General features: G+C 39.7%; 5 protein-coding genes across 6 annotated transcripts; 4 read left to right on the top strand and 1 right to left on the bottom strand.

Annotated features, from left to right (window-relative positions):
- Positions 1–681: 681 nt before the first annotated feature.
- LOC148906543 (uncharacterized) lies at positions 682–5416 on the top strand. Its single transcript, XM_089038062.1, has 2 exons — positions 682–1162; positions 3798–5416. Exons 1-2 carry the CDS (start codon positions 682–684, stop codon positions 4793–4795), a joined length of 1479 nt encoding a protein of 492 aa, XP_088894188.1. The 3' UTR covers positions 4796–5416.
- Positions 1168–1929, top strand: LOC148906545 (uncharacterized; the record flags this gene model as incomplete). Its single annotated transcript, XM_089037644.1, has 1 exon — positions 1168–1929. A coding segment is annotated over one exon (624 nt), but the record flags the coding sequence as incomplete, so codon positions are not given.
- Positions 2132–3806, top strand: LOC148906544 (uncharacterized). Its single transcript, XM_089037402.1, has one exon. It carries the CDS (start codon positions 2199–2201, stop codon positions 3783–3785), a length of 1587 nt encoding a protein of 528 aa, XP_088893528.1. The 5' UTR covers positions 2132–2198; the 3' UTR covers positions 3786–3806.
- On the top strand, positions 5395–21094 carry LOC116304542 (uncharacterized). Of its 2 annotated transcripts, XM_031714288.2 has the most exons (17): positions 5395–5537; positions 7320–7541; positions 7745–9237; positions 9879–10116; positions 10589–10888; positions 11462–12094; positions 12406–12611; positions 13110–13254; positions 13796–14092; positions 14308–14703; positions 14951–15117; positions 15757–15905; positions 15990–16123; positions 16194–16579; positions 17448–17492; positions 17939–18121; positions 18562–21094. In XM_031714288.2, exons 1-17 carry the CDS (start codon positions 5396–5398, stop codon positions 19384–19386), a joined length of 5961 nt encoding a protein of 1986 aa, XP_031570148.2. In that variant the 5' UTR covers position 5395; the 3' UTR covers positions 19387–21094. The 2 variants fall into 2 exon arrangements, with proteins under 2 accessions (XP_031570148.2, XP_031570149.2); XM_031714289.2 differs by lacking the exon at positions 17448–17492.
- A 1128-nt stretch (positions 21095–22222) lies between these two features.
- On the bottom strand, positions 22223–23894 carry LOC116304543 (uncharacterized). Its single transcript, XM_031714290.2, has 2 exons — positions 23789–23894; positions 22223–23406 (listed from the first exon to the last, which is right to left on the bottom strand). Exon 2 carries the CDS (start codon positions 23399–23401, stop codon positions 22838–22840), a length of 564 nt encoding a protein of 187 aa, XP_031570150.2. The 5' UTR covers positions 23402–23406; positions 23789–23894; the 3' UTR covers positions 22223–22837.
- Positions 23895–27136: the final 3242 nt, after the last annotated feature.

Raw genomic sequence — 27136 nt, 5'->3', positions numbered from 1 at the left:
GACTCCGGGAAAAAAGTACCAGGGATGCTCATCGTATCTCTTAGGGTAAAAATTTATGATTTGGTATCATTTGGGTGTTAATTGCAAAGTTTTGAAATTAATCAGCATTTTCGGAAAAGGAGAGAAGCATGCATCGATATGGCTTATCCTAGGCGCTTTTTATAGGCCACATGCCTAGTATAATTTGTTTTGGTATCTCTTAGGGGTTAAAAATCATTCAGCCACGCCCTTTTTTAAAGACTTCCGGCTATCTTTTAGGGGTCTTTTTGAAAATTTCCGACAAGCATCCCCGGTACTTATTTACCGAAGTCCCCCCCGAGACAACATGATTGCTTCCCAAATCTGAAGAATGGCTTACATGCACACATTTGTGGCTTCAAGCAAATCCACTAATCCCCACACACCCCTGGTAAGTTTCCATGCTAATATTTATATGAATATGAAAAAGACAGAAACAAAAGAATCAGTCTAAAAAAATTGAGTTTCATTCAATTTTGAACAATCTGCTGTCAAATCGGCCTATTTTGAGCCACGTCAAAATATTTAATTCTACCCAGACCGAAGGGTTCGTCATTTCCGGTCCTAAGTATAGTCGGTTTTGTATAGGGTTACATTCAACCTCGTGTGTAGCCTCAGTTGTATATCTTAGCCTTCGGTGCGGACATATTTTTGATTTCCCAAATGGAAAGACGATCTAGAAAACCCATTGACTACGCGGCTCTTGATAGCCAAGGATTTGAAGGCCTACAACAAATAAGCAGTCCACGTGCGGGGTCTGAGGGACTTCCAAACCCTCGGGGCTCGACAAACAAAACCAAAGAAAGGATCAAACCGGAGATGGATCAGTCTGCCCTACTGAAACATATAACCGAAGAGATGGAACGGGTGCAAATTGAAAATAAGAGGTTAGCGGCCTTGGTAAAGGAAACGCCACCAAAGCTCACGAGAAAAGATAAGAAAGAAAGGTCAAGTTCTAGAAAAACGCGCAAGCATTTTGCTTCAAGCATAGGGCTCGACGATCTTAGACAAATGGAGGAGCTTTCTCGAGCAGCCGACAAGAACTTGCGAAAGTTTGGAGCAAATATTTCAAACGAAAGTTCTCAGTCAAATTCGTCGGACGACGAATTCATCGACGAAGGCTGGAGGAAGACCAAATCGTCAGGTAAGAGAGCACATAAACTTAAGTCGGGAAAAACAGCGCGGATCACCACTCGCGTGGTGAACCCACAAATATGGCCACACAGTGAATTATCACTGAGTTACGTCAGCAAGGATGTCGGGTATGACGACCTGACAATTGAAGAATTTGTGGCTGGGTTTACTACTATCATGAGTCTTCCACAAACATCATCGTTAGAACGTAAAGCTAGGCTTCAACATCTAACCCGACTGATGTACCTGGCCACTCAATACGAATGGAGTGCAGTGCGCGACTTTCATGGCACTGTATTGTTAGAGATCGAACGAGGGTCTCTCACATGGAGCGACTCGTTCTCGCACATGGAGCAACAAGCTCTGCTCGGAAAACTCAAAGCTCGACCCAAAACAAATCGCGACGTCAAGACGGGAAGTGTTCTCTTTTGTAGAGACTTCAACAAAAGTAAATGCCAACACAACAAGGACCACTACGGGATGATAAAGGGAGCTCAAAAGTGGGTTCAACACATATGTGCTAAGTGTTGGACCTCAAACAAAAAGATTGAAAAGCACTCTGAGTATTCAGCGGAATGTCCGTTGTTCGCAGCTGAGGCGGCGGGTCCCATGCCTACGGGAAAATCTTTTCCTGGATGACTCATTCAACTTTATGAACGGGACGTTCGAATTGAACAACAGGACAAATTATTTCAGGACAACTTATTTCAGGACAACATTTCAGGACAACATTTCAGGACAACATTGATAACGTGAATTCATTTCAGGACGATTCAGTTCAGGACAACGTATTTCAGGACAACGTATTTCAGGACAACGTATTTCAGGACAATGTATTTCAGGACAATTTCTTGCAAGATGATAGATTACAGGATATATCAACACAGGACCTCTTACAGGATATTAACAATGTACTTATTCAGGACAGAGTCTCACGTGAAAAGTCGACACAAGGTTGTAATTTTGTACGTCTTCATGAGCGCGTATCGCAATTCTCGGTTCCTAATTACAGGGGAGCACGGATACCAGTGCCGTCTAATTTATCAATGTCTACTTGGAGATTATTTTTGCGTAATTATCATGACTCCGTTATCTGTGACCTATTGGAATTTGGATGGCCAGTTAACCATGATTACTCAAATTTCGAATTTCCGGTGGGCGATAAGCGAAATCACAACGGCGCCTTGTTATTTGACATCGAAGTAACTCGCTATTTACAACAGGAGTTAATTAATGGAACAGTAGCAGGTCCGTTTCTTTCATGTCCGTTCAATAATGGACAGGTTATGGTTTCGCCTTTAAACTCAGTTCCAAAAACAGATAGTGATGACAGGAGAATAATTCTGGATCTCAGTTGGCCCTTGAGGTCATCGGTTAATACGGGCATTCCTATTGATACCTATGACGGGGAACCTTGTTTGCTGACATATCCCTCGGTTGATACAATAGCGGAGCTAATACAACAATCTGGACCAGGATGTCTCATCTACAAGCGTGATCTAAGGAAGGCTTATCGTCAATTCCCAATAGATCCTAGAGATTATCCTTTATTAGGATTTCGATGGCATGACTTATTGTATTTTGATGTAGTGCTACCCATGGGACTTCGAAGCGCGGCTATGGCTTGTCAGCGCGCCACGTCCGGTGTGTCATATATATGTGGGGAACACGGTTTTAATGTTCTCAATTATTTAGATGACTTTATGGGAATCGAGTCACCCGACACAGCATGGACAGCGTACAATTTCCTAGGTAATCTGCTCGGTGACCTCGGCCTCAGGGAGTCAACGTCAAAAGCATGCCCGCCAAGTACGTCGGTAATTTGTCTCGGGGTTCAATTTGACACTATAGCGATGACAATGTCCGTAACGCAATCCCGCATTAAGGAGATCGAAGAACTACTCAACGGTTGGAAGAATAAAACAAGCTGTACAAAAAGACAATTGCAGTCCTTACTCGGCAAGCTAGTATTCATTTCAAAATGTGTGCGACCGAGCAGGATTTTTCTTCATCGGATGTTGGAACTGTTACGCTCGTTGAAACACAATCACTATCGCACACGTTTGACCTCAGGTTTTCATAAAGATCTTCGATGGTGGCAACGATTCTTACGAGAATATAACGGAGTTTCTCTTATCCCGTCTCTACATTGGTCAGCGCCAGATAAAGTATTTTCAACCGACGCGTGTCTGACAGGTTGCGGAGGATTAGCAGGAGACTCTTATTTTCACGCAAAATTTCCTGAATTTATCTTGAAGGAACAGTTGCCGATCCATCAATTGGAAATGATAGCGGTTATGGTGGCAGTACGGTTATGGGGTCACAGATGGAAGGGCTTGAACATAACAGTGTATTGCGATAACGAAGCAGCGGTCGCGGTTCTAAATTCCGGGAGAACGAAGGACAGCATGCTAGCTAAATGTGTTCGAGAGATCTGGTTGTGTACCGCGCTGGGACAATTTCAGCTTCGCGCTATTCATCTTTCAACTCACGACAATCGCATAGCTGATTGTTTATCGCGATGGCATCTCAACCGGACGGCTGAGCAACAGTTTAAGCAGTTAACAGATTCAGCAGTCATGACAGATATTATCGTAGAAAATGATTTATTCTTATTCAGCATTGAATTTTGACTTGTCTTACAGATGTGGAGCTGGTGACTCTCAAGCGCGACCTACAAAAGACACGAAGGTCAGCTTACGCTGAAGGGACTCAGAAGAACCACAGGACGCAATGGCGTGCTTACGTCTTATTTTGTAACTATTTTAGTTTTTGTGCCGTTCCGGCGTCAACCGAGGTATTATCCTTATATTGTCAGTTTCTATATCGTAACATGACACCGGAGTCTGTCCGCAATTATTTGAGTGGTGTTAAGCTTTTACACATTATCCTCGGGGAACCCGTGTCGCAGTTCCAAGCTTACGAGATCAAAATTACCCTAAGGGGTATAGAGCGCCTGGCTCGGCATATTCCAGTCCGTGCCCCGCCAGCCACCCCTGAATTGCTGTTGACCATAGCTAAGAACTGCGACTTTTCTAATGAACGGGATGTTGTTTTGTTGTGCGCATTCAGCTTCACCTTTTTTCTCTTTGCTAGGGTGTCTAACATAGTCCCGCCGTCACTTAAGAAATTTGATCCCAGCGTGCATTTATGTAGAGAGGACATAATCAGATGTTCAGCGGGGTTGCTCGTTACCTTTAAGTGGTCTAAGACGATGCAGTGCGGTAAACGAGTTCATTCACTTCCTCTGTTACCTATCCCTGGGTCACCCATTTGTCCGGTACATTTGTATCATGTTATGTGCAAGCTTATCCCTTCCAGACCCCACATGCCTGCCTTCGTTTTACTGGACTCGGCAGGACAGTCATTTGCCCTAACAAAGTCGGTATTCATTCGAGAGTTTCGCGATAGATTGACCTTAGCGGGAATCCCTCACGCACAAAGATATCGCGGTCACTCATTTCGAAGAGGGGCTACCACCTGGGCCTTTAAGACGGGAATACCGGGAGAATTTATTCAAGTGTATGGGGACTGGGCTTCAGAGGCTTATAAATCATACTTAGAGTTCTCAATGTCGTGTAAATTACAAGTCGCACATACGATGCGCACTTCTCTCCTTTGTTTGGCGGGTTTGGAGGTTTGAGAAGTTTATAACCAGGTCTTATTTTTCTTCTGTTGGATTAAACTTCTCATTGTGCCAAACAAAGGAGTGTTGTGTCATTGTTTCATATTAGTTTTGTTTATTGGGGTTCTATGAGTAGAATTGAAATGTTTTTGTTTGAATTTTGTCTTAGAGGAAAACACCCTCCCCTCCCCTGTAACTTTCATCAAGTTACGTACATCTGATTGAATGGTGTCGGTATTGAAACTGAAAACTTTTTACGTTAATTGAAAAGAAACATAAAAAACGGAACTAGATAGCTGAATCGAAAGTACTTTTACCTTTCTCTAGTCGATCAACATCTGTTATCAATGCTTGAACATTATTGGCGGTTTTCTATCGTAAGATTTTTGCGCAGTCGTGGGGTGACAGGCGTCACTAACAACAAAGAAACAAGTGAGGTGGAACTGGCTCATTTACATAGAAGTAGGAAGTTTTAAGGCATGTTTTAAACTGTAAACTCTTTGTAAACAAACCAGATCTCGTGTAATACAACGATATCCCTTCAAAGGAAATGCAGAAAATCCAGCTTTGAACTCAACTACGATCCCCGAGAGATTGTGAGTTGATAGTGTGGTCAAAATGAAAGGAAACACAGTTGTGTTCTTGTTGTTGGTGGTTGCTTTCTGCCTTCAAGTTTGTCAAGTGGATTCGCATTGGTTTTTTGGGAGAAGAAGAAGAAGAAGAAATCCTATTCCACCACCTCAGAATTGCCAAGTTAGCTGTGAGTAAAGTAGCGTTTTTATTTCAAGTTTATCAAATATAAGCTCAAAGATTAAGCCTTTCTCAAGCCGGATCATGTCGTGCTTTCGTGATGTAGCTATTAAAGCCGCTACTCTAGAGCAATCCTTTTTTTAACACATAAAACAAAAACTTATACCCCTAAATCATTTCAATATCAGTCGTTAAGGCAGTAAAAAAGATTTTTCCTTGCTCAGCAAACCTGTTCAAGCGACTCTCTCCTCAGAATGCCATTACTTTTGACATTTGAATCTTGACATTAAATGTGCTAATGAGGCAATAAGTTCATTCGATATTTTGTCAAGAATATTTCAAGCATAAAAAAAACATCTTTCTATCTTATTATCTGCCATTAGCTATCATTATTAACGATTTCAATTCGATTTTTTTTCAAACTGCGTCATTATTTGTCTTTTGAATTTTTTTGAAAACTTTTGTTTTCATGGTTAAATAAGCACAAGGAATGCCATTACCATATGTTATTGACGTCTTATTATTATAGTTGATATCTTTATCCATGTCTAACCATCAATTAATGGTTTGATTAACAGTTATGAATCCATCATGCATAACATGACACAGCACATATTTATGATGGAGTCAAAGTAGCGTTCTAAGTGACTCTTAGCCTTAATTTTCTCTTTCTTTTCCATATTTAATTTTATGGTTAATGTTTAGTTGAATATGCATGAATGGAAATTATAAAATATCTGTAGGTTTTTGGCATTGATGAACAGTTAGTACACAGAAAACTGTTTTTGATTTGTTTTATAAAAGAACAAACGTGAGAAAAGATCGAAAAAAAGGAAAGTATAAGTAAACTCTCCCTACGTGCCGTCTTTTTCAAACTGACCAATGAGCGCACGCGATAGATTAAAATCTGACAGTTTCAATACTCGTGCGCACTAAAATGACGATAGCCTGTTTTGATACTCTCATCAAACATGGTTTTCGACCAATCACAGGGCGCATAGTATCCCAATTATTTTATAAGAATCCATCATGCATAACATGACCCAGCACATATTTATGATGGAGTCAAAGTGACTCTTAGCCTTAATTTTCTCTTTCTTTTCCATATATAATTTTATGGCTAATGTTCAGTTGAATATGCACGAATGGAAATTATAAAATATCTGTAGGTTTTTGGCATTGATGAACAGTTAGTACTAATAGAGACTTGAGACTTCTTACCAGATAAAAATGATTGTCTTACGAGGATAGAACTTAATAGCTAACAAAGCTGTGGTCCTTGTTGCATATAATTCAGTTGGAATTTTTTTGTCGAGGGAAGAAAACTAGATTACAGAGAGAAAATCCTGCTCTTTCTGCAGGTATACTGTAAGACACAGTCAATGTAATTTGATAGAAATCAGACCCCAAGTTATACTGTACAATAGAACAAAGCTAACATAGAATAAATTGGTTTGCAGTACATGCAGAAGAACCCCCCAAAAAACCCAAAGCACAGGAGAAAACCATCTAGCAATACAGTATTCAAATATAAACATATATTTCATGGCAATGACATCAGGGGTGGCACCGACAGGGGGCTAGGGCCCCTGCCCCGCCCCACATCAGATTTTTGAAAGGTTCACTGTTGGGCTACCTGTGGTACATTGTTCAACCATGCGTATCTCCACCCCCTCCCCCCACTTTTAAAAAGGCCATAATTTTTTATTTCGAACGTAACCAATGAGAAAGAAGAATTGCATCATTTGTTGATACTGTATTTTCTCTACTCTGTTTTTTGTAATAATCATAGCTTGGGGATCATGGTCTCAATGTTCAAACCTTTGCAACACTGGAACGCAATCTCGGTCAAGATATAAGACTGTAACAGAAAGCTGGGGTGGTAGTTGTCCATATGACCTCCAAGAAACAAGATCTTGTGGGTCCTACAAGAATGGCTGTTCTGGTCCTGGAAGTAATTGTAATCCATCAAATGGAAACTGCTATTGTTCATCAGGATATTATCTAGCTACAGGTACTTATCTAACTTTTATACTGTCTCTCTCTATGCTTTATATGGGGCATTATTGATTTGTTTTGTTTTGGTGGACTACCTGTGGTGAGCAGATTAACCCTTAGGTTGTTCGTCAGCTCATTTACCACAGGGATACCAAGCACAAAACAAAGAAAGAATATTGTGTGACTATTATTAAGTAATAATTATACGATTTTTTTCAGCGAAACAATGCGCAGATACCAATGAATGTGCATCTAACAATGGCAGAGGTCCCTGCGATCAAGTATGTACTAACTCACAAGGCTCCTATACATGCAGCTGTGATGCTGGATACAGTCTCTCTGGGAAACATGCATGCACCCCCCTGGACTGCGGTGCATTTAGTCTACTTTCATGCCCATCAAATTCATACCAAGATGACTTTTCTAATGTTTGTGAGAAAGTACAATCTACATGTCCTTCAGGGACCAAATATTTACAATATTGTACACTCTCATGTTCAAGCAGCTACAGCCTTGCCAAAATCACCTCCCAGTCTGGAAAAGCATTTGGTGAAAACTATACCAATGTAGACTTTTCATCTGTGAAATCTACTGTAAAGTGTGCATTGAGACAGGGAGGGAGTGGTGTTCAATGGGATCTTGCACAGGATTTAGGATCTTATTATTGCCGAAGAAGCAATGATCCACCTCATGACATAGCATTAAGTGCAGCCACACTTCAAGAGCATGCATCAAGTGGGACAGTCATTGGTTCCTTATCAACACAAGACTACCAATCTGGACAGAGCTTTACTTATGTTGTCTTATCTCCATCTATGCTGTTTACATGTCAAGGACAAAGTCTTAAGAGTACTTGGAAAGATCCTGACCTTCATGGATCTATCCCTCTCGTTGATGGTACCATTAATGTGACCATACGGTCTACAGATAATGGGTCACCACAAATGTGGAAGGAAAAAATCTTTATAATTACAATACAAGATGTGAATGATCCACCTTTGAATATAACTCTGTCAAACCAAAAGATCGCGGAAAATGCAACACTGAACACTACTGTTGGCATTCTTAGTGCAGTAGATGGTGATAATGCTCCTGGTTCTTCACCATCTTCAGATTTTATCTGGACTCTACTAGACTCTAGCAATGGAAAATTCTCTTTATCAGGTCCAAAGTTAATAGTTGCTCAAAAGTTAAACCACGAAGCAGCAAAAATCCACCAAATTAAAGTCAAATGTACAGACCGAGGAGTTCCTGCAGCAAGCAGTGAAAAGACATTTGTAATAAGTGTCTTGGATTTAAATGAGCCAGTTACTTTATCTCTGTCTTCATCATCTGTCCTAGAGAATTCTCCCATTGGAACAGTAGTGGGAGTTTTAAAGGCAGTAGATGAAGATGACGATGTAGTTACTTTTAACATCTCTCAATCAGATGCCATCACATTAAGCAAATTCACACTAGGTTCAACTAGTCACTCAAAGGTTGGAAGAGCAACAACATACCAGACAGCAGTCAAGGTCAAAGGTAATCTAGACTATGAAAGACGGAAATCATATCAACTTGTTGTACAGGCCAATGACAAGTCAGGACAGGTTTTACAGGAATGGACCTTGTCCGTCATCAACGTCAATGAGGAACCAGCAAGTTTGAATCTTAGTGGCCCACATACTGTTGATGAAAACTCACCCACTGGTGTGATTGTGGGGGATTTTGTGGTAAATATATCATTCTTTAATTCTTAAATTATTGGCACCTTGGTAATGTTGTTGATGATGATGCTGATGGTTGTATGTTGATTTTTTAATGCAGGCTAGTATAAAGGATGAGCATTGTTGACAATGATTATTGATGTCCATGATGTAGTTGACAACATTCATGGTGGTATTGATGCTGGTATTTGCTGTTGAAAATGGTGTCGCTGATAATGTTGTTGACTAAGGTGATGTTGCTGATACCGATGTTTTTGATGGTAATGTTGTTGATGATGCTGATGAAAATGTTATTTCATGTCAAGATGATGAAGTTGTTTGTAAAATAAACCTCTTCGGCTTGGGGTAATGTTGTCCCATTTCAGACCACATGTCATTCCTTTGAGAATAAGATTCTTTGTTTGAGCGGTATCCATATTCATGTGTCTTCTCATGTGCAACCGAGAGCAAACGTTAAACAAAGAAATGATACTCTTGGGAATGACATGTGGTCTGAAATGGGAAAACATCATGTCAGAGCCGAAGAGGTCTATTGTGGGTACAATAATGTTATTGTGGTTGATGGTGTTGTTGGAATGTTGTTGTAAGTGTTCTTCAATGATGCTGATGATCTTATTAATCATTATCAATAATTATTATTATCATAGGTCATTGATCCAGACAACCTGAACAGCATCACCCAAACACACACCTGCAGCCTGGAGAACAGCCAATCAGGAGGCAATAATTATTTCATGATTGGATCAAGTACAGTCTTGAAAGTGAAGGGTGGGGCTCATGTTATTGACTACGAGACCAATGAAGAGTTGTCTATCACAGTAAGGTGTACGGACAATGGCAATCCAAGCATGTCTATAGTGAGGATGTTTTATATAACTGTTAAAGGTGAGCCATGTATGATTATAATGACATTGTGAGGATATTGATAATGATGATAATGTTGATGACTACTGTATAATGATGATGATGATGATGGCAGTCATGATGTTGATGACAATGATGATGATGATGGTGTAATCAGGTTGTGGTGATCAGATGATGATGGCAGTCATGATGGTGATGATGATGATGGTGTAATCTGGTTTTGGTGATCAGATGATGGTGGTAATGATGATTTTGGGTGTTGATGACCGTGATGATGATGATGGTGTAATCTGGTTGTGGTGATCAGATGATGGTGGTAGTAATGATGATGATGATGATGGTGAATATAATGATTGGGGTGTTATTAACTTGATAGTGGTGATCATACTGTATGATGACGGTGGTGGCAATGGTGATGATGATTGTGATGTAAGATGACCATGGTGATGGTGATGATGATAACAATAATGGTAATGATGATTTACATCCCTAGATATAAATGAACTGCCTACATCTCTTGCTTTATCAAACCTCACTGTCCCTGAGAACTCGCCCATTGGTACAATAGTAGGGACTCTTTCATGTACAGATCCAGAACAAGCCTACCAGTCCTACACCTACAGTATAATGGGCCCAGACAGTACACCATTCATTATAGGTGGTCCAAACCATACTTCAGTTATCGTGAATGGTTCATTAGATTATGAGAGGACCCCTACTCTTGATCTAGATGTGAGGGTAACTGATAGTGGAGGACTGTTCAAGGAAGAGAATCTTAAAATTAAATTGATAGGTAAGATCGATGTACTCAGTTGCAATTAAAATGCTTAATACATGACTTTGTAATTAATTGGAAAACAGTTATGTATGTGGATAATAATAATAATAACAATAATAATAATTATGATATAGTTAAGACAAATCTACACCTTTGAATAGACATTTGTTAGTGACACACTAAGGATGTAGCCTAGAACTATAAAAGTTGCCCTTTATTCTTGTATTACGCATACTGAAAGTTTAAATAAATGAAGGTAATAATGATAATGATAATAAAACAATAATAATACAATAATAATATGTGAGGTCACAAAGGATCAAAGTATGGACTTCTTAGCTCAGTGGCATAGCAGGGGGGGGGGGGTAGAGCAAGGGGGTGATTGGCGCCCCAAAAATGTTTTACTAAACCTGTGGATATGGCAGTGAAAATGGTACGTTACCCCCTTATGACGGAGACCTTGCTATACCCTTACCTTCCTTACCAACCAATCCACACTTGGTTCTTGAAACACCACTCAAATTGAACCTGATAGTCATTGTTTTGTTCACTTACCTAATGTTTTTCTGTGTACCTTCATCATGCCAGACATGAATGACCCTCCTACAGATATCAGTCTTCCTGGAATCGGAGGTCAATTGGCTTTCAAAGAAAACAGTGGAGAAAATGTCATGATCAGTGAAATAAAACTTGTTGACCAAGATAAAGACACCCCAACATGTACCCTTGTTAATGACGCTAGTGCAAGAGTAGCAATCCTGGCTGGAAAACACCTTGTAGTTGGACCAACAATGACAGACTATGAAAGCTTAGCAGACAAAAAAGTACAAATAAAACTGAATTGCTCTGATGGACACAATGCATTTATATCAAGATCATTCAAGATCAAGATACTAGACATGAATGAGCCAATTACAGACATCAAAGTATCTAACCTCACAGTACATGAAAACCAAGCCAATGCCATGATTGGGGTCATTACTGTTATTGACCCTGATATTAGCCAATCACATGTCTGCACTGTATGTGATGTCATTCCTGGAGGTTCTTGTAATTCAAGTCAGTATTTTATGATCAATGCAGCACTGGAATTGAAAACAAAGAAAGCTTTGAATTTTGAGGCAAAGCATGTCCATGAAATTGTCATCAACTGCATTGACATAGTAACAGCTCCAATGAAGGCAATGTCAAAGGAACAGTCCTTTAGGATTGTCGTCCATGGTAAGTACATGGTAGTGATGGTAATGATGGTGATGATGATGATGACCATGGTGATGATGGTAGTGATGTTGGTGATGATACATGATGCATGGTGTATGATGATAGTGATGATGGTAGTGGTGAAGAAGTAATGATGTTGCATGATGATAGTGATGATGATAATGATGCCATCAAGGATGGTGATGTAGTAAATGCATGTTGGTGGGTGGTGACATTGTGGTGTTACCTGGAAGGTACTGTACATTGACGATGATGACTATACTTGAAGATTTTGATGATGACTGATTACATCTTGTGTTCATCTCTGCCAGATATTAATGAAGAGCCATCAAGTCTCTGTCCGTCACCCTTCCACATGTCAATAGATGATTCCAATGGTGCCGTCATAGTAATACTGCAGGCTGTTGATCCTGACAATGAAGGCAGTGTATCTAACAAGCAGTCTTTGCTTTACTCCACTAATGTGATCTCAGATGCTCCATTTAGACTAAGGGACAATAGACTATTTAAATATAAGGTAAAGACTTACTTTGTATCATAAATAAGCAGGATTAAGAATGAGGAGAGGGCTGTAGATTCACTTGTCCAGAGGGTTTTCTCCTGGATCTCTGGTTTTCCTCTCTCTATAAAAATCAACATGTGAGTTGAGTAATGTGTGTCAATGTAGTGATAAATAGACCTCTTCGGCTCTGAGGTAATGTTTTCTCATTTCAGACCATGTGTCATTCCCTAGAGTATCATTTCTTGTTTAAGTTTTGCTCTCGGTTGCACATGAGAAGACACATGAATATGGATACAGCATAAGGGAATGACACGTGGTCTGAAATGGGAAAACATTACCCCAAGCCAAAGAGGTCTATCGCATGTGAAGTGAACATCTTTTTCATGAAATCTTGTTTAGAAAATCTGTTCTGCATAGCTTATCTGATGAGAGAAGAAGCATTTGAAGAGTTTGTTTCTTCTTCACTTTAAACTTTAAGAAAAATGAATTCATGTTGTGTATCTATTTTCATAGAATATTTCAGAACCCCAGAATTATACCATTGACATCAAGGTTACTGATGATGGTCGGGTTGTTAATGGGTATTCATCTAATGGTTACACGTATGCCACGGAAAGGTCTCTCTCCAAGGTCTTCACTTGTCATATTATTGCATCAAGTAAGTAATAACTGTATTGGTGATGCTAATGATGATGATGATGATGATGATAGGGATGATGATGCTAATGATGATGCTAATGATGATGATGATGCTAATGATGATGATGCTAATGATGATGATTATAGTGATGATGATGGTGGTGAAGATGATGGTGATAATGATGATGATGATGCTAATGATGATGATGATGCTAATGATGATGATGGTAGTGGTGATGATGATGATGATGATGATGGTGAAGATAATGATGATAATGATGATGATAATGGTGATTGGGGTGATGATGATGATTGTGCTGTGCTGGTGATGATCATGACTATGTTAATGATAAAGATCATGTGGCTGTGGTGATAATGGCAATGGTGATGATGGGACCATTTGTAATGATGATGATGATGATGATAAAGGTGGTGGTGGTGATAATGATGGTGGTAATGATGATGATGATGGTGGTGGTGAAGTCTAAAGAGTGCATGTGTATTTCCCAGTAAAGCCTGAGTGCCTCCTTTAATCATTCCCTAATTTTCTTCTTTCACAGAATCCATATCCTCATCCATAGTAAACTTGAATCCCAATACAGTCTCAGTAATGGCATCTGTTGGGACAGTGATTGGCTCACTGACATCAAAGCTTGCCGAACCATTAACCTACAGGCTTCTCAATAATGATATCCTTCCTTTTGTCGTTGAGGACAATAAACTGAAGGTCAAAAAGAAAATCGTAACAAATTACAGAGATTTTGGAAACAGGAAAGATTTGTTCTCATACATTGAAATAGAGACTGTTGGTGCAGTGAGTGGGACGAAGAAGAATGGCCTATATGTCCACATCACTAGTAAGCTTATTTGTCATACTATGTATCTTTTGTCGTGATAATCATGATAGTAGGAACACTACAAGTCTAATATATGTCCACATCATTAGTAAGCTTATTTGTCATACTATGTATCTTTTGTCGTGATAATCATGGTAGTAGGAACACTACAAGTCTAATATATGTCCACATCACTAGTAAGCTTATTCATTATCGTTATGTCTTTGTCATTGTAGATGATGGACCACAAGTCCCAATGTGCCTCGTACAATCTTCCATCGGTGAAAATAAGCCTACGCAAACAATAGCTGGACAACTTTTGATCGAGGACTCTAACCCACCTAAACATTCCTGCAGTAAAACAAGTTGTTGCTCGCAAGTCAATCAAATTGCAGCTAATACATTTAACTACCAATGCAGGGTGAATAATCCTAGCGAGAACTCTATTATTGCTGGTAACAATGTTACTAACATGTTTTATATGGATGAGCGATACTTGCTGCGTTCAAAGATGGAATTTGACTATCAAGACTTCTTGTCCTCAAAGGGAGCTGTTGAAATCAGAATAAGCTGCCATGACTTGGCTCGTCCTCTGCACATCATAGGCAAGAACTTTACTGTCAATATTTTGGGTAAGTTTTACTTCATTATTAAAGAATGCAATAGAATGTTTGTATTGTTTTGGTCATGTTCTACCACTACAAGAATCCCTTGCAACCTTACTCTTGTTCAGTCCACAAGCACCAATTATCATATTATTTTCTTATGAGGGAATAAAATTTGGAATAAAAAAGACAATTCGCAAAGCATTCTGGTAGTAGTAGTAAAATGACGCCATCATGTTAATGGCCTGTTAATTTTTTCTTTTCGTGTCTTTAGACTGTACTTCTGATGGCCAGTGTCCAGTGTCCCCTGATTGCCGCAACTGTTATAATGGAGGGACTTGTCAAGACACGGTGGGGTCTTACACCTGTTTGTGTAAACAAGGCTACACTGGAAGACACTGTCGAACAGATATTGATTACTGTCAGGAAAACCCTTGTTTGGTAGGTGTAGTTGATCAGGGTGGTGATGATGGCAATGATCACGATAATGATGATGGTGGTGATGATCACTATGGCGATGGTGATGGTGATGATGGCAATGATCACGATAATGATGATGATGGTGATGATCACTATGGCGATGGTGATGGTGATGATGGCAATGATCACGATAATGATGATGATGGTGATGATCACTATGGCGATGGTGATGGTGATGATGGCAATGATCACGATAATGATGATGATGGCGATGATCACTATGGCGATGGTGATGGTGATGATGGCAATGATCACGATAATGATGATGATGATGATGGTGATGATCACTATGGCGATGGTGATGGTGATGATGGCAATGATCACAATAATAATGATGATGGTGATCATGATTGTGGTGTTGGTGATGATGGTGATGATGAAGGTGATGATGGTGATCATGATAATTATGATCATGATGGCGATGGAGATGACGATCATGATGATGGTGAAGGTAGTGATGATGTTGATAATGATTATGATCAACTTAAACGCATTTGACTTGAAATATTAACGGCTAAAAAACTGTAACTATACTTTATGTATTTAACACAAACAAAACAACCGTCTTTATATACTCACCATTTTTTTCTCCACTGACAGAATGGTGGCACATGTCAAGATATCGTGACAACTTTCAATTGCTCTTGCGTGACAGGATATTCTGGTGTGTTGTGTGACAGGGAGAGTGACCTTTGTAGGTCATGCAGTTTAGACACCCTCTGCTCTGAGTTCATTAATGCTGGCATGAGGTATGGATAAATAACTGTTCTATTCTTACTTTGGTGTACCTCACATAAGCCCTAAATTTTGTATCTCTTTGTCTCTCTTTCTAGATGTGTGTCAAGAGAATTCCAGGCCCCTGTACTTGTTGATAAGCAAAACCCGACCGTGCGAGAGATATGGGAGATTGAGAAAGAGATTGCCGACCTAGCTTATCAAAACAAAGACAAAAATAAAAACAAAATAGGTAAAAAAAGCTTGTAAAGTATATCTTGTTCATTTTACTATTTTCTCAAATATTTATTGAATTTTTTTAGATATAGGGCGAAAACGAAGATCCGCTTCAACGTTTTACGTAGAAACACTTCAAAGCGAGGCTTATGCAGACAAAACGCTACTCCGCCTCACAATCATGGATAGCAGTAACAACTATAAACCTTTACCGGCAGAAGACGCATGCGCACTACTTGCTGGGACCAAGAGGCGTTGCGTGAATAATGAGGACTGCGCTTTGATGAATGACGCGGGGAAATCCTGCCCGGTGATTGGTGGAACCCTAAGCCACTCAGGAGGCAAGAATGTCGGAAAGCCTGGTCTGAGTAGCGGTGGAACAGCTGGGGTCGCTATTTCTGTGATCTTTGTGATTCTAGCTGTTTTGATTGGAGCTATCTTTTATTATCGTAGGAAATACCGAAGAGCAAAGGTAAGGTTTCTATTCTTCCGTGTTTAATAAAGGGATCAAAAAAGCTGTAAGACGCAATTCATTTGGATTTCAGTACATCAAATATACTCGAATTCTTTGTTTGCACTTGGCATTATAGCGCCCTCTTGGTCGAAATTAACAAAAGAATTGTCTATGAATTCTTTTGTATCCAACATGGCCGCCGTGTCTTTTGTTATTTCACTCTCTTGGTAATGATGAAAACTAGCAATATACGTATATTCTAATCCAGTGTGGTTCTACTAACAATCTTCGCTCTATTGTGTAATAACTAAAAATAATGAAAACCATTGCATGAATGACAATCAAGGTCTAACCCTAATAACTAGATAATAAGTATTGATAAGTATTATTAATAAGTATTATATCGTTTGTGAGATAAAAGATAAAAGTAATCCTTTGTGATAAAGTAAAGAATATACCTACTTAATACCTGCGTAAAAACACTGCATGCTTTGAGTTTCCTTCTACAAGCTGGTGATGAATACTTACAATGTATGCTAGTGCTATCAATCGATAATATTTCGACAATATAGCGATCTTTGAACGGTAACGTATCGACAAATAACCGATAAATGACCGACAGAAAACCGAAAAATGACCGACAGAAAACCAAAAAATGACCGATAATAAACTGATAAGTAGTTGATAATATACCAATCAATAACCGATATCTTACCGACAAATGACCGATAATATACCGAAAAATGGCCCACCGACAGTAAACCGATAACCGACACCGAAGCGATGACCGATAACGTACCGGTAAACGAAAGATAACGTCAATTTTTAACTCAATATTAAAATGAAACGATAAATGTTTTTGTTCTTTCAATGGATGTCATTGCAGTACCGAGAAGCAGTCGTGCAATATCGACTAAATTCTGCTACCATTGTAAGTAAAAACTGTGACTTAACACCTCCGTAACAATCTATGTTCGGTTATTAGATAACATATAAATCTCTTGATAAAATGAATAAATATCAACCCGTTTCCAAAATTGCTGTCTTGCGCTTTTGAAGGACTAATAAAAGGCGCGCAATTTCTTGCCTTGCACACTGCTCTTTTGTAGATAGGTGCAAAGCAATGATGCTCGTAAATGATTTTTTTGTCGTTATTTTTTTATTTTTTATTTTTATTTTTTGCTGTATTTATACTGATGCGATAATGATGGGCAATATGCGCAATATTATTGCGCAATATTATTGAGTTGCGCGTTGCGAAGCGAGCTATTTTTCCTAGTATTGCCACTGTGCGAGTAACATATTTCTCTCTACTCTTTCCCGACATCTGCTGTATTATCTCTTAAGCTCACTCGTACGTGTTTGTTTAATCAACAGCAAGACGAAAGACCTGTCGTGAATTACAATACTGGCGATCAAAACGTAGAGTTCACCAACCCTTCGTACATAAACAACGCGACTGATACAGAAGAGATGGTTCAAGATAGAATGGCTAAAGAGAACTTGGTAGGCATCAATTTGGATCCGGTATCTGTGCGGAAACGACGAAGCGACATCAAGGTAATACTGTTATATCGAGTACTTGTCTTAGGAGGGCTACATATTGGCGTGGGGGGGGGGGGGGGGGGGAGGTGGGGAGCTTGATTTGGAAAACATGTCGTCGTATTCAACTTTTCAACGCTGTGAAACGATTGGTTACGAGAAATAATTATAGATCTGCAAATAAATGGACTGAGACAGGGCAAGGTTGTTGTTATTAGCAACGGAGAATAACTACAAAATATTGGCCTGGGGACGTTTGCAACAATGCCTGGTGTTTGTATGAATTGTATCGCATGAGCTATATTAAAGAATTGTAGAGATGAGACAGTTTTACGGCCTTGTAATATCAAATTATCCTCTTCTCCCCCTCCCCCCACATCCCCTCCCGCTCATGATCCATGACTTGCATTTTTGTTGCTATGTATTTCATTTTGTTAACTTATCTTTTTTTTATTCAGGTGACAGAAAACGTCTTATACCTCGCGCCTAATCAAGGTGCTTCGTCCAGTCAAAGCACTGAGAATCCTTTGTACGCAGTAGCAGGGCCAGAAAGCAGGAGCCCTAAGATGGTTAACACTGAACAAAAAAAAGCAATCAATGTGAAGGGGAAAGAAGCGGTCTTGAAGCCTGGAAGGGAACCCGTTTACGAAGACTTGGACGCCGTGAAAAAAAATACGAAGAAAATGTCTGAAAATATTGAAGACTTGGACCTTGAGAAGAAGAAAATGAAGGCCCAGATGAATTCTGCTTATGGCAGAGATATGTCGCACGAGGAATGGGAACCGAAACACGACGAAGAGAAACCGAACAAGAACAGTCTTTCCGAAGACAACCGACCACGTTACGAAGACAGTCCGATTTCATTTGAACGAAAACCAAAGGAAAACCACCAGTATGAAAATGTCAATGCTCCAAAACACAAAACCCCTATATACGATAACTCACCGGTACAACCCGATAGGGATGCTGAAAAACACTTGTATGAGAACCTAAGTGTGAAACCGCGTCATGACGCCATATCCGGTTCATCAATAATCAACCCGGTATATGGACAATCGATGGAATTTGCCGAGGGTACAGGGGATCGTGCATCGGGCCTCGAGGACCCGCTATACGAGTCCATACCCGAGAAGAGGAAAAAACCGGTAGACGGGAAAGCGAAGAGGAGAAGTTACCTTCGCAGTGTTTCGTCAGAAAAAGCCGGTGGATACGAAGAGCTGGAGAAGAGTGACCAAGAAGACGAAGATGATAAAGAAGATGCGTTTAGTGCTTCCCAGGCATAAAGATGATTAACACAAGCACGCTTTACGCTTTAGAATTAGTAAAGAAGGGGAAAGAATAAGAAGATATTGAGATGACAAAGGTAGGGAGTGATGAAGGGTTAGGCAGAGGAAATATTTGCATTATTTGCAAAGCTCACTCTGAATTATTACCCACGAATTTTTAATTTTTTTAATTTTTAATTTTTAATTTTTTGCAATTTTTATCTTTGAATTCTAAAATACTCCTTACACCATATCCCTTCAACAATATACCTGTAAGTTCATTAAGTGTGTTGTGTACGGGACGATTCCACACCTGGATGATATATACGTAAAGGATTCCTGTATGCATCTCATCGGTTTGAACCCCAGGTTGGGTTATCGTAAAGAGACACAAGACACAAGTGAATAATGAACGCAGAGCGTCAAAGCATAAAAATATAACCAATATTTAAAACGCTATACCATATTACAGAGATAGAAAAAGTTATATCTCGGCGATCGCTAAAGATGTGTTTCCATATGATCACTGCGATCGCTGAAACACGCTTGTGCCATGGCAACGATCGTACCGATCAAATGAATGCCAAGCTGTATCGATTTTGTGTGGATACTTTTGTCATCCACACAAAATTTTCAATCGAGCTAGACGTAAAACAATTCGTTTTAAACAATTTTGACGCAAAAACCTATTGATGGTTTTCACGGCGGCCACGTTGGAGGAACTTAACAAAAGAATTGTCAATAAATTCTTTTGTTATATCCTCCAACATGGTCACCGTGTCTGTTGTTATTTAATTCCCTTTGGAATGGTTGACAACCATCAATTGATTGATTTTTATCATTTATGAAATTTATATAAACCACGACACGAGGGGCTGTACCCTTTCTGTTAAAAAAAACAACTATATTGTATTTCAAATCTTTTAAAAGGCTTTTAAGTTTTTAAATTTCTACTCATGCATGGGTGAGATGCGTGGTTTTTAAATGAGACGAGTCAAACCAACTAGATCCTGGAAGTAGTTTTACTCCATGTATTTTGATTATTTTAATGCATTTTACGAAACGTTTTCTTTATTGTAAAAAACTTATTTCTGATCCAAAAGAACACATAATATAAATACTACCAGAACAGATTCGCGGTTTTTTTTCAATTTCCGGAGATGTCGTTCCTCAGTTTGGCTTGCGTCACAAAACAAGGCACTCTGGGTTGATGAACCAGTAGTGTTTTTGATTGGCTAAAAGAACGAGGCAAAACCAGAAAAAAAACCGCTTTACTTGAGACCAAATGAACAAGAATCATGTAACCTTACGCTTGCGCATGCTCAATGCTATACATACACTGACAACGGTTGACAGACCATTCTTTAAGAATCAATTCCAAGTCATAATTACGTAGTTTATTAGTATAGTTATAATTTATATGCTTTATATTTTATGGCGTTTCTTAAAAACGAAGCAGTCTTTTTCAATTCAAATGACGTTTCGTATTTATATTACATTAACGTCTGACTGACCTATTAAATATGAATTGGCGTTGTTGAATATAGCAGTCAAACGCCTCTGTATATAGTAAGCAGCTGTATATAGTAAACAGCTGAGACCGCTGTAAAACGTCTCGCAGGCGCAATATAGTTTGCGAAAGGGTTACCATAAAATCTAAATATATGCATGATTTTAACTATATTGAAGCAGTACAGTAATTTTGTAATAAAAGTGCTGAAACATTTTCTATCGTTATAATCTTTCCATCAGGATCTCATTCTCTACCCAGATCTTCCAGCTCGTTAGTCGTTCCTCCAAAACGATTACAGAGGGGCTCTGGGTAAGAGAATGTCAGAATCCAATCTGTAAAATTTCGCTTGCGCATATCTCCGCGTTTATTGCTGCTGACCAAAAGTAAAAAGACTGCATGCTCGCTCAGATGGAAGATGTCTAGAAAACTGTAGTGTAAACGGTTGTAGAAGTCTTTAGAAGTGTGTAGAAAACTAATTGGCCGTATACCAAGGCCAAGCGACACACAAGAAGTGTGTTGTTCTAAAGATAATACTTGGCTAATATTGTTGGGATTTAAGGGATTATTTACCTCACGCGAAGGATTTATAGGTTAAGACAAGCTAAACCTCAGAATCTATTACAGATGGTATCAGGTATTTCTTGATACGATTATACTTATACAATTTATTTCACAGAGGGCAATGTTTTGACTAGTGGCAAATTTTTATATTATGTGCGTTGATAGACAAGAGCACAGAAAAGAAAGCTTTCGCTTTCTTTAATACACTAATTTTGAGTTCCCAAATAACTGCCGCGTTCCCTGATTGAATGTGACGTCAATGCAGCTCGATCTGGGGGACAAAACAAAAGAATTCCAATCTCCTGAGAATTGGAACCTATTGTTTTGTCCCACATTGAGCTGTATCCCAAAGTGCTGCAAGGGGTCGACTATTACGAACTCATTTACTATTCAGCGTCAACATTTACGAATACCAACAGTGAGGGGTAGGGAGGGGGGGGAGGTGCTAATACCGCAAATGCGCAGAGAGAAAACTCGTCAAAAACCAAGAAAAAATAATCAAAATCTTTAAAATCCACACTTCTCGATAAAACGCTAAAGCACCAAAAGAGAAAAGAAAAAAAGTGAAAAATCGTATTTCAAAAAAACCGCTTTGAAATTCCATTGACCTTTACTGAAACACATATCTTATTCACATTAAAAATATATATGCACATTTTCTTTTGAAAAGATTCGACAATCAAACAAAGCTATCAACATGGCAATAGACCCCTCTTCGACTAGTGATTCCCATTCTGGGGGATAAATCAAACGAATTCCTTCTCTTGCGGATTGACAACATTTGGGTATTAATATTTTATTTTTCATAGCCTACTTAGCTTTGGACAATAACAAAATCCTTGAACTTATCTAGAGTCCAACTCAGAAGCTGAGATTAGCTGTAGTTGAGGCGACCTTATAAAATGTGGGAAAAAAAAAAAAAAACAGATAACGGCTGCTCAGCTCGATTACCTTACTATACTGAGCAGCTATTACCTGTATTACCTGAGTCTTGGCTATAAACATTAATGTTGTAAAGCATAATAAAGATACTTGTTGTTGGACAATGCCGAAGCATGTTTCGTAAATTAAAGAATTTTACTTTCATTCAAAATTGGTATCTGTACTGTTTACAAAACCGTCCGGAAATATCTTTCTTATATTTAATTTTTCACTGTCTTGACCCCCAGGTAAGTCAGGATTTAATGCAAATGGCTCTATCTCTTTGAGAAGTACATTTTATTTCCTACTTCACAAGGAAAACAATTACTCGATTTTTCCTTTAAGGAAATATTTTAGTTGGTTATAAATGTATTTGCAATATTACTAGTTCATAGTTCAGAGTGGAGGTTTTAATTGTTAGCTCCATAACTCCGTGTGGTCAACCCAGAGTTTAGTAACTCTTCTCTCTCACCCTCAGCCTAATGAGAGTTTTGGATCCTCTAAAGGGCCGGTACTCAACTGTCTAACAACCCGACTGACGGGCATCTCACAAAATCTTTCACCACAGAAATCCGTACAACACTTGTACCCTGCACTGCACTCGTTGTCCTGGTCGCACTCGTTATCCAAATCTGCTTCCAGTGGGCATTCAGGCTGTGGGATGACTTCTGGGCACACGAACTCAGTATAAACCACTTCTTTAATTTCGTATGTTATCACATTGATGGCCGGGATCTTAAGAGGAAGGTCACAGACTCGAATCCCGCAGTAGTTCTCACAGCATTTCAACCCTGGATAGTCTAGATATATGTCTTGGCACTGTTGGTCATTTTCGCATTCGTTTGAGGTAAAATGTTGACATTCCCCTGGAGGGAATACCTCACATTCACCGGGTATGACCAAAACAAGTGATGATGTGTTTGTCGGAGGTACGGGTGGCCTGGAGGTTGGCATTGCATGGACACTGACATGGTATTCAGTGTTCAAGAGCAAGAAGGCCATTAAAAAGAGAGTCGCCTGATTCGCAATACGTGCCATATTCTCTACAAGATATAAATTAAGAAAAGAATAAAGGAACCTCGCCCATACTTTACATCCAATCATATCAAAGCCCCACAAGAATATAGATAGATGCTCCAGCTACTGGACTAGGTGAAGTCCGATTGTGCACAAACTCGCGTTTCGCAAGGCTGAGAAATAAATAAGAAGTGCATGCAGCGTAGATAATAAATCTTCAAAAACTTTTGCAACTGAAAAAACACATATCATGCGCTATTTCTTAAATCAAGGCAATGAAAAGAATATTACAAATGGAATAAAAAAGGCGTAACTTAGAATGAAAACGTTTAAGTCACGCTCAAGTCAGAGAAGAGAAGAATAAGGGGAAAGAAAAAGCCACCGTGAATGTTTAAGATAGTCTCTAACCTTTTCTCAAAATCTTTCCTTTGAAAAGCACAATAATGTACTTCAGTCTGCAGGTCAGTCTGTAGGACCGTGGGTCTCTTATTTATGTGCTCAGCTGTGGTGTAATGTATATGATATTTTGCGTCATAATAAACTTGACCGGGTTCGTCTAATACGATTAGGATTTAGACTGGTTATTGGGTCTCCCAAGTACTGTAAGGGGGATTAGAATGGAAAGCTTAAGCACATTGGCCTATATCTTCATGTATTTCATTAGTGCCATGCGGTCCACATATTCTCATCTTCACATTGGCCATTGTAATGAGTATATGATTTATCAGTTCATACCACATGTACTGTTTAATATTTCTGATTGATTTCTAACGCGCGCTAGGCGAGATCTGATTGGTCGAAAATGCTTTGTTAGATGAAAGTATCTAAAACTCTTACGTCATATTGCTTTCCCCCCCGTCGCTCTGAGTTTCAACTTTCATCTTGGATACAGCCGGAAAAAAAAAAGAGTTTTTTGCTCTTGAGAAAAGGTTAATCTCTGGCTCATTAGTTAAAAGTACGATATCTTGGACTCTTTTTATTTTTGTCGCTATGTTTCTCTTGTGCTCTCTTAAGCCCTGTTTTTTACTTAAGCCTGGCTTTCACTAGCGACGGAAGCAGAAGCGGAAGCAGAAGCAGAAGCGTAAGACGTCTTATGTTCCTGTGAAAATCAAAAAACGGAGACGTAAGCAGAAGCAGAACATCGACTGAAGCATAAGCAGAAGGAACGGAAGGTTTCCTTTTTCTTATGCTTCTGCTTCTGCTTCCGTCCTTACGTCACTAGTGAAAACCAGATTCTTATGCTTCCGTCGCTAACATGCAGAAGCACAAGGTGGTAAGCCAATCAAATTCTCGTACTCAGTCCCCTGCACGGGAAACTTTCTATTGTTCCTCTTATGCTTCCGTCACATTCATTTACACTAGGACATAACGATCTTATGCTCATGCTTATGCTTCCGTCGTTTATGTCGCTAGTGAAAACCAGCCTTTACGACTCAAGCAGACGCAACTCCACTTGTGCTGCTGGTGCTGGTGCTGGTGCTGGTGCTGGTGCTGGTGCTGGTGCTGGTGCTGGTGCTGGTGCTGGTGCTGGTGCTGGTGCTGGTGCTGGTGCTGGTGCTGGTGCTGGTGCTGGTGCTGGTGCTGGTGCTGGTGCTGGTGCTGGTGCTGGTGCTGGTGCTGGTGCTGGTGCTGGTGCTGGTGCTGGTGCTGGTGCTGGTGCTGGTGCTGGTGCTGGTGCTGGTGCTGGTGCTGGTGCTGGTGCTGGTGCTGGTGCTGGTGCTGGTGCTGGTGCTGGTGCTGGTGCTGGTGCTGGTGCTGGTGCTGGTGCTGGTGCTGGTGCTGGTGCTGGTGCTGGTGCTGGTGCTGGTGCTGGTGCTGGTGCTGGTGCTGGTGCTGGTGCTGGTGCTGGTGCTGGTGCTGGTGCTGGTGCTGGTGCTGGTGCTGGTGCTGGTGCTGGTGCTGGTGCTGGTGCTGTTATACTTTCTTTGATTTTTTAAAGTTCTAATTAAGAGCGTGCGCACGGAATATACGATTTTTTTCTAGACCTTTCAGATAACCTTTTATGCATTAAAAATCAAGATTCTTTACGGAAACTGGTTTGGTCTTCATACCTTTTCAATTCGTAAAGATATTTTAAGGCCGGTTTAGACGGTACGATTTTTGCCTACAACTATCCTATACAACACGCTCTCGTCTGTCGTAGGGGAGTTGTAGGCTTGATTTACACGCTACGACTCGAGTTGTAGGATGGCGCGAGCGTGTTGTATACAATAGTTGTAGGCGAAAATCGTACCGTCTAAACCGGCCTTTAGATATGTTCTAGATTCTCTCGGGCTAGAATGGCATTTTAATGAATCAGAGCACGCGCGCGCGTTAGAACTCAGTTATCTTATAAAAGATAATGCATATTTTGCATAAGCGGTCAGCGCTTCTAATTTCGCTTTGTTTGCCTTCCGGAAAGAGGGTTTAAGTACAACTTATATTCCTAAAGAAGTTGTTTCGTTAATTTGTTAACTTTTGTAGATGTTCTACTCCAACAAGCCGATAATGTTGGCTTGCGACTGGAAAGGTCAATGACTTATTCGATGTATCGGCTTTTTCGTACAGGAAATCGTACGACCCTTGAGTGCAATTTATAATGATGTTTTGAAAGTTATGAACTCTCAAAACAACAATCACTCAACTTTCTCATGCAACATAACACAAACCCGAGCGTAATTCATAATTAATGGGTACGATAATTGATTAATTTGAAAGTTCTTTTAAGAACTATAACACAGCAGAAATCAATCAAGTTTCAAGTTTATTACCATTGAAAAAAAAAATCCGTAAAGGAATACAAGACTTACAGATTATGATTAAGTTACTCAGTACTCAAGGTCATCACGCGATTTGTTATCGGTGAGGATCAATTGTACTGCTCTAGATCTTGACCAGGCAGAAAAGAGTATATTTATTGAGTTTGTTGTAAAAATAGAAATCTAATCGCAAATCTTTTGCGGACTAATGGTGTGACTTTCTCGGCCAATCAAATTCGAGATCAATTTCGCCGCTGACCAAAAATATTATTGCACTTGGACGGTATTCTCTGGTCTGTTCTGGTGCTCACGCAAACGACTGTCATCTTTAATTCTATTTTTTTCAGTATACGAAATTATGGGATACCGAAGGATCATTGCCAAGATACTTGGCACGATGGCACATTTTGGCTAACACAGAAAATGGCCTTCCTCTGTCTCCCCCTCCCCCACTGTACAATGTTGCTGTTCCCTGAAAGAAAGTTGGTACCCCTGATCAGACTCGCCAACCCCCTGCCAACTTGCAGGAATCCCAACATTGTACGGGGGGAGGGGGGTTTAGTCCTAGGTAGTGTTTTGCGAAGAACCCTCCAAAATACTAAAATCTGTCAAGCGTGCCAACTAAGTATGGCAATGATTGTAGTTCTCCTCAACAGTTTGTTGAGGCAAAATAGATATAAAAAAACACCAACTGAGCGTAAAATCATTTGAAAATGGTAACTTCGCCACTCGATGCTTTACAATTATTTAAAAAACATTCCATGATATTAGAGTATATATCGGTATATCTGGTCAACCAACTTTATTAAAACTGCGCATGCGTAACTCAGAACTGGTCCTTGCCAAAGCACATTTGTCAAATATAGGTCACCCATCGATCATTGTGAGGATGGTGATGTACTGATGAGATATGCGATTGTTGTTCAGGAATATTCTGTCGTCATATTGACGCTCTCATTTGCAAATATTCACTGGCATGGTTTTGAGATGCAATATTTGCAAACTAAATTAAGAATGA

This window comes from Actinia tenebrosa, unplaced genomic scaffold (genome assembly GCF_029948245.1).
Source record: "Actinia tenebrosa isolate PJP-AT-01 unplaced genomic scaffold, QUT_ActTen_1.0 PGA_scaffold5__44_contigs__length_20552954, whole genome shotgun sequence".
Taxonomy (NCBI): domain Eukaryota; kingdom Metazoa; phylum Cnidaria; class Anthozoa; order Actiniaria; family Actiniidae; genus Actinia; species Actinia tenebrosa.
This window is presented reverse-complemented; position numbering and strand designations above follow the sequence as displayed.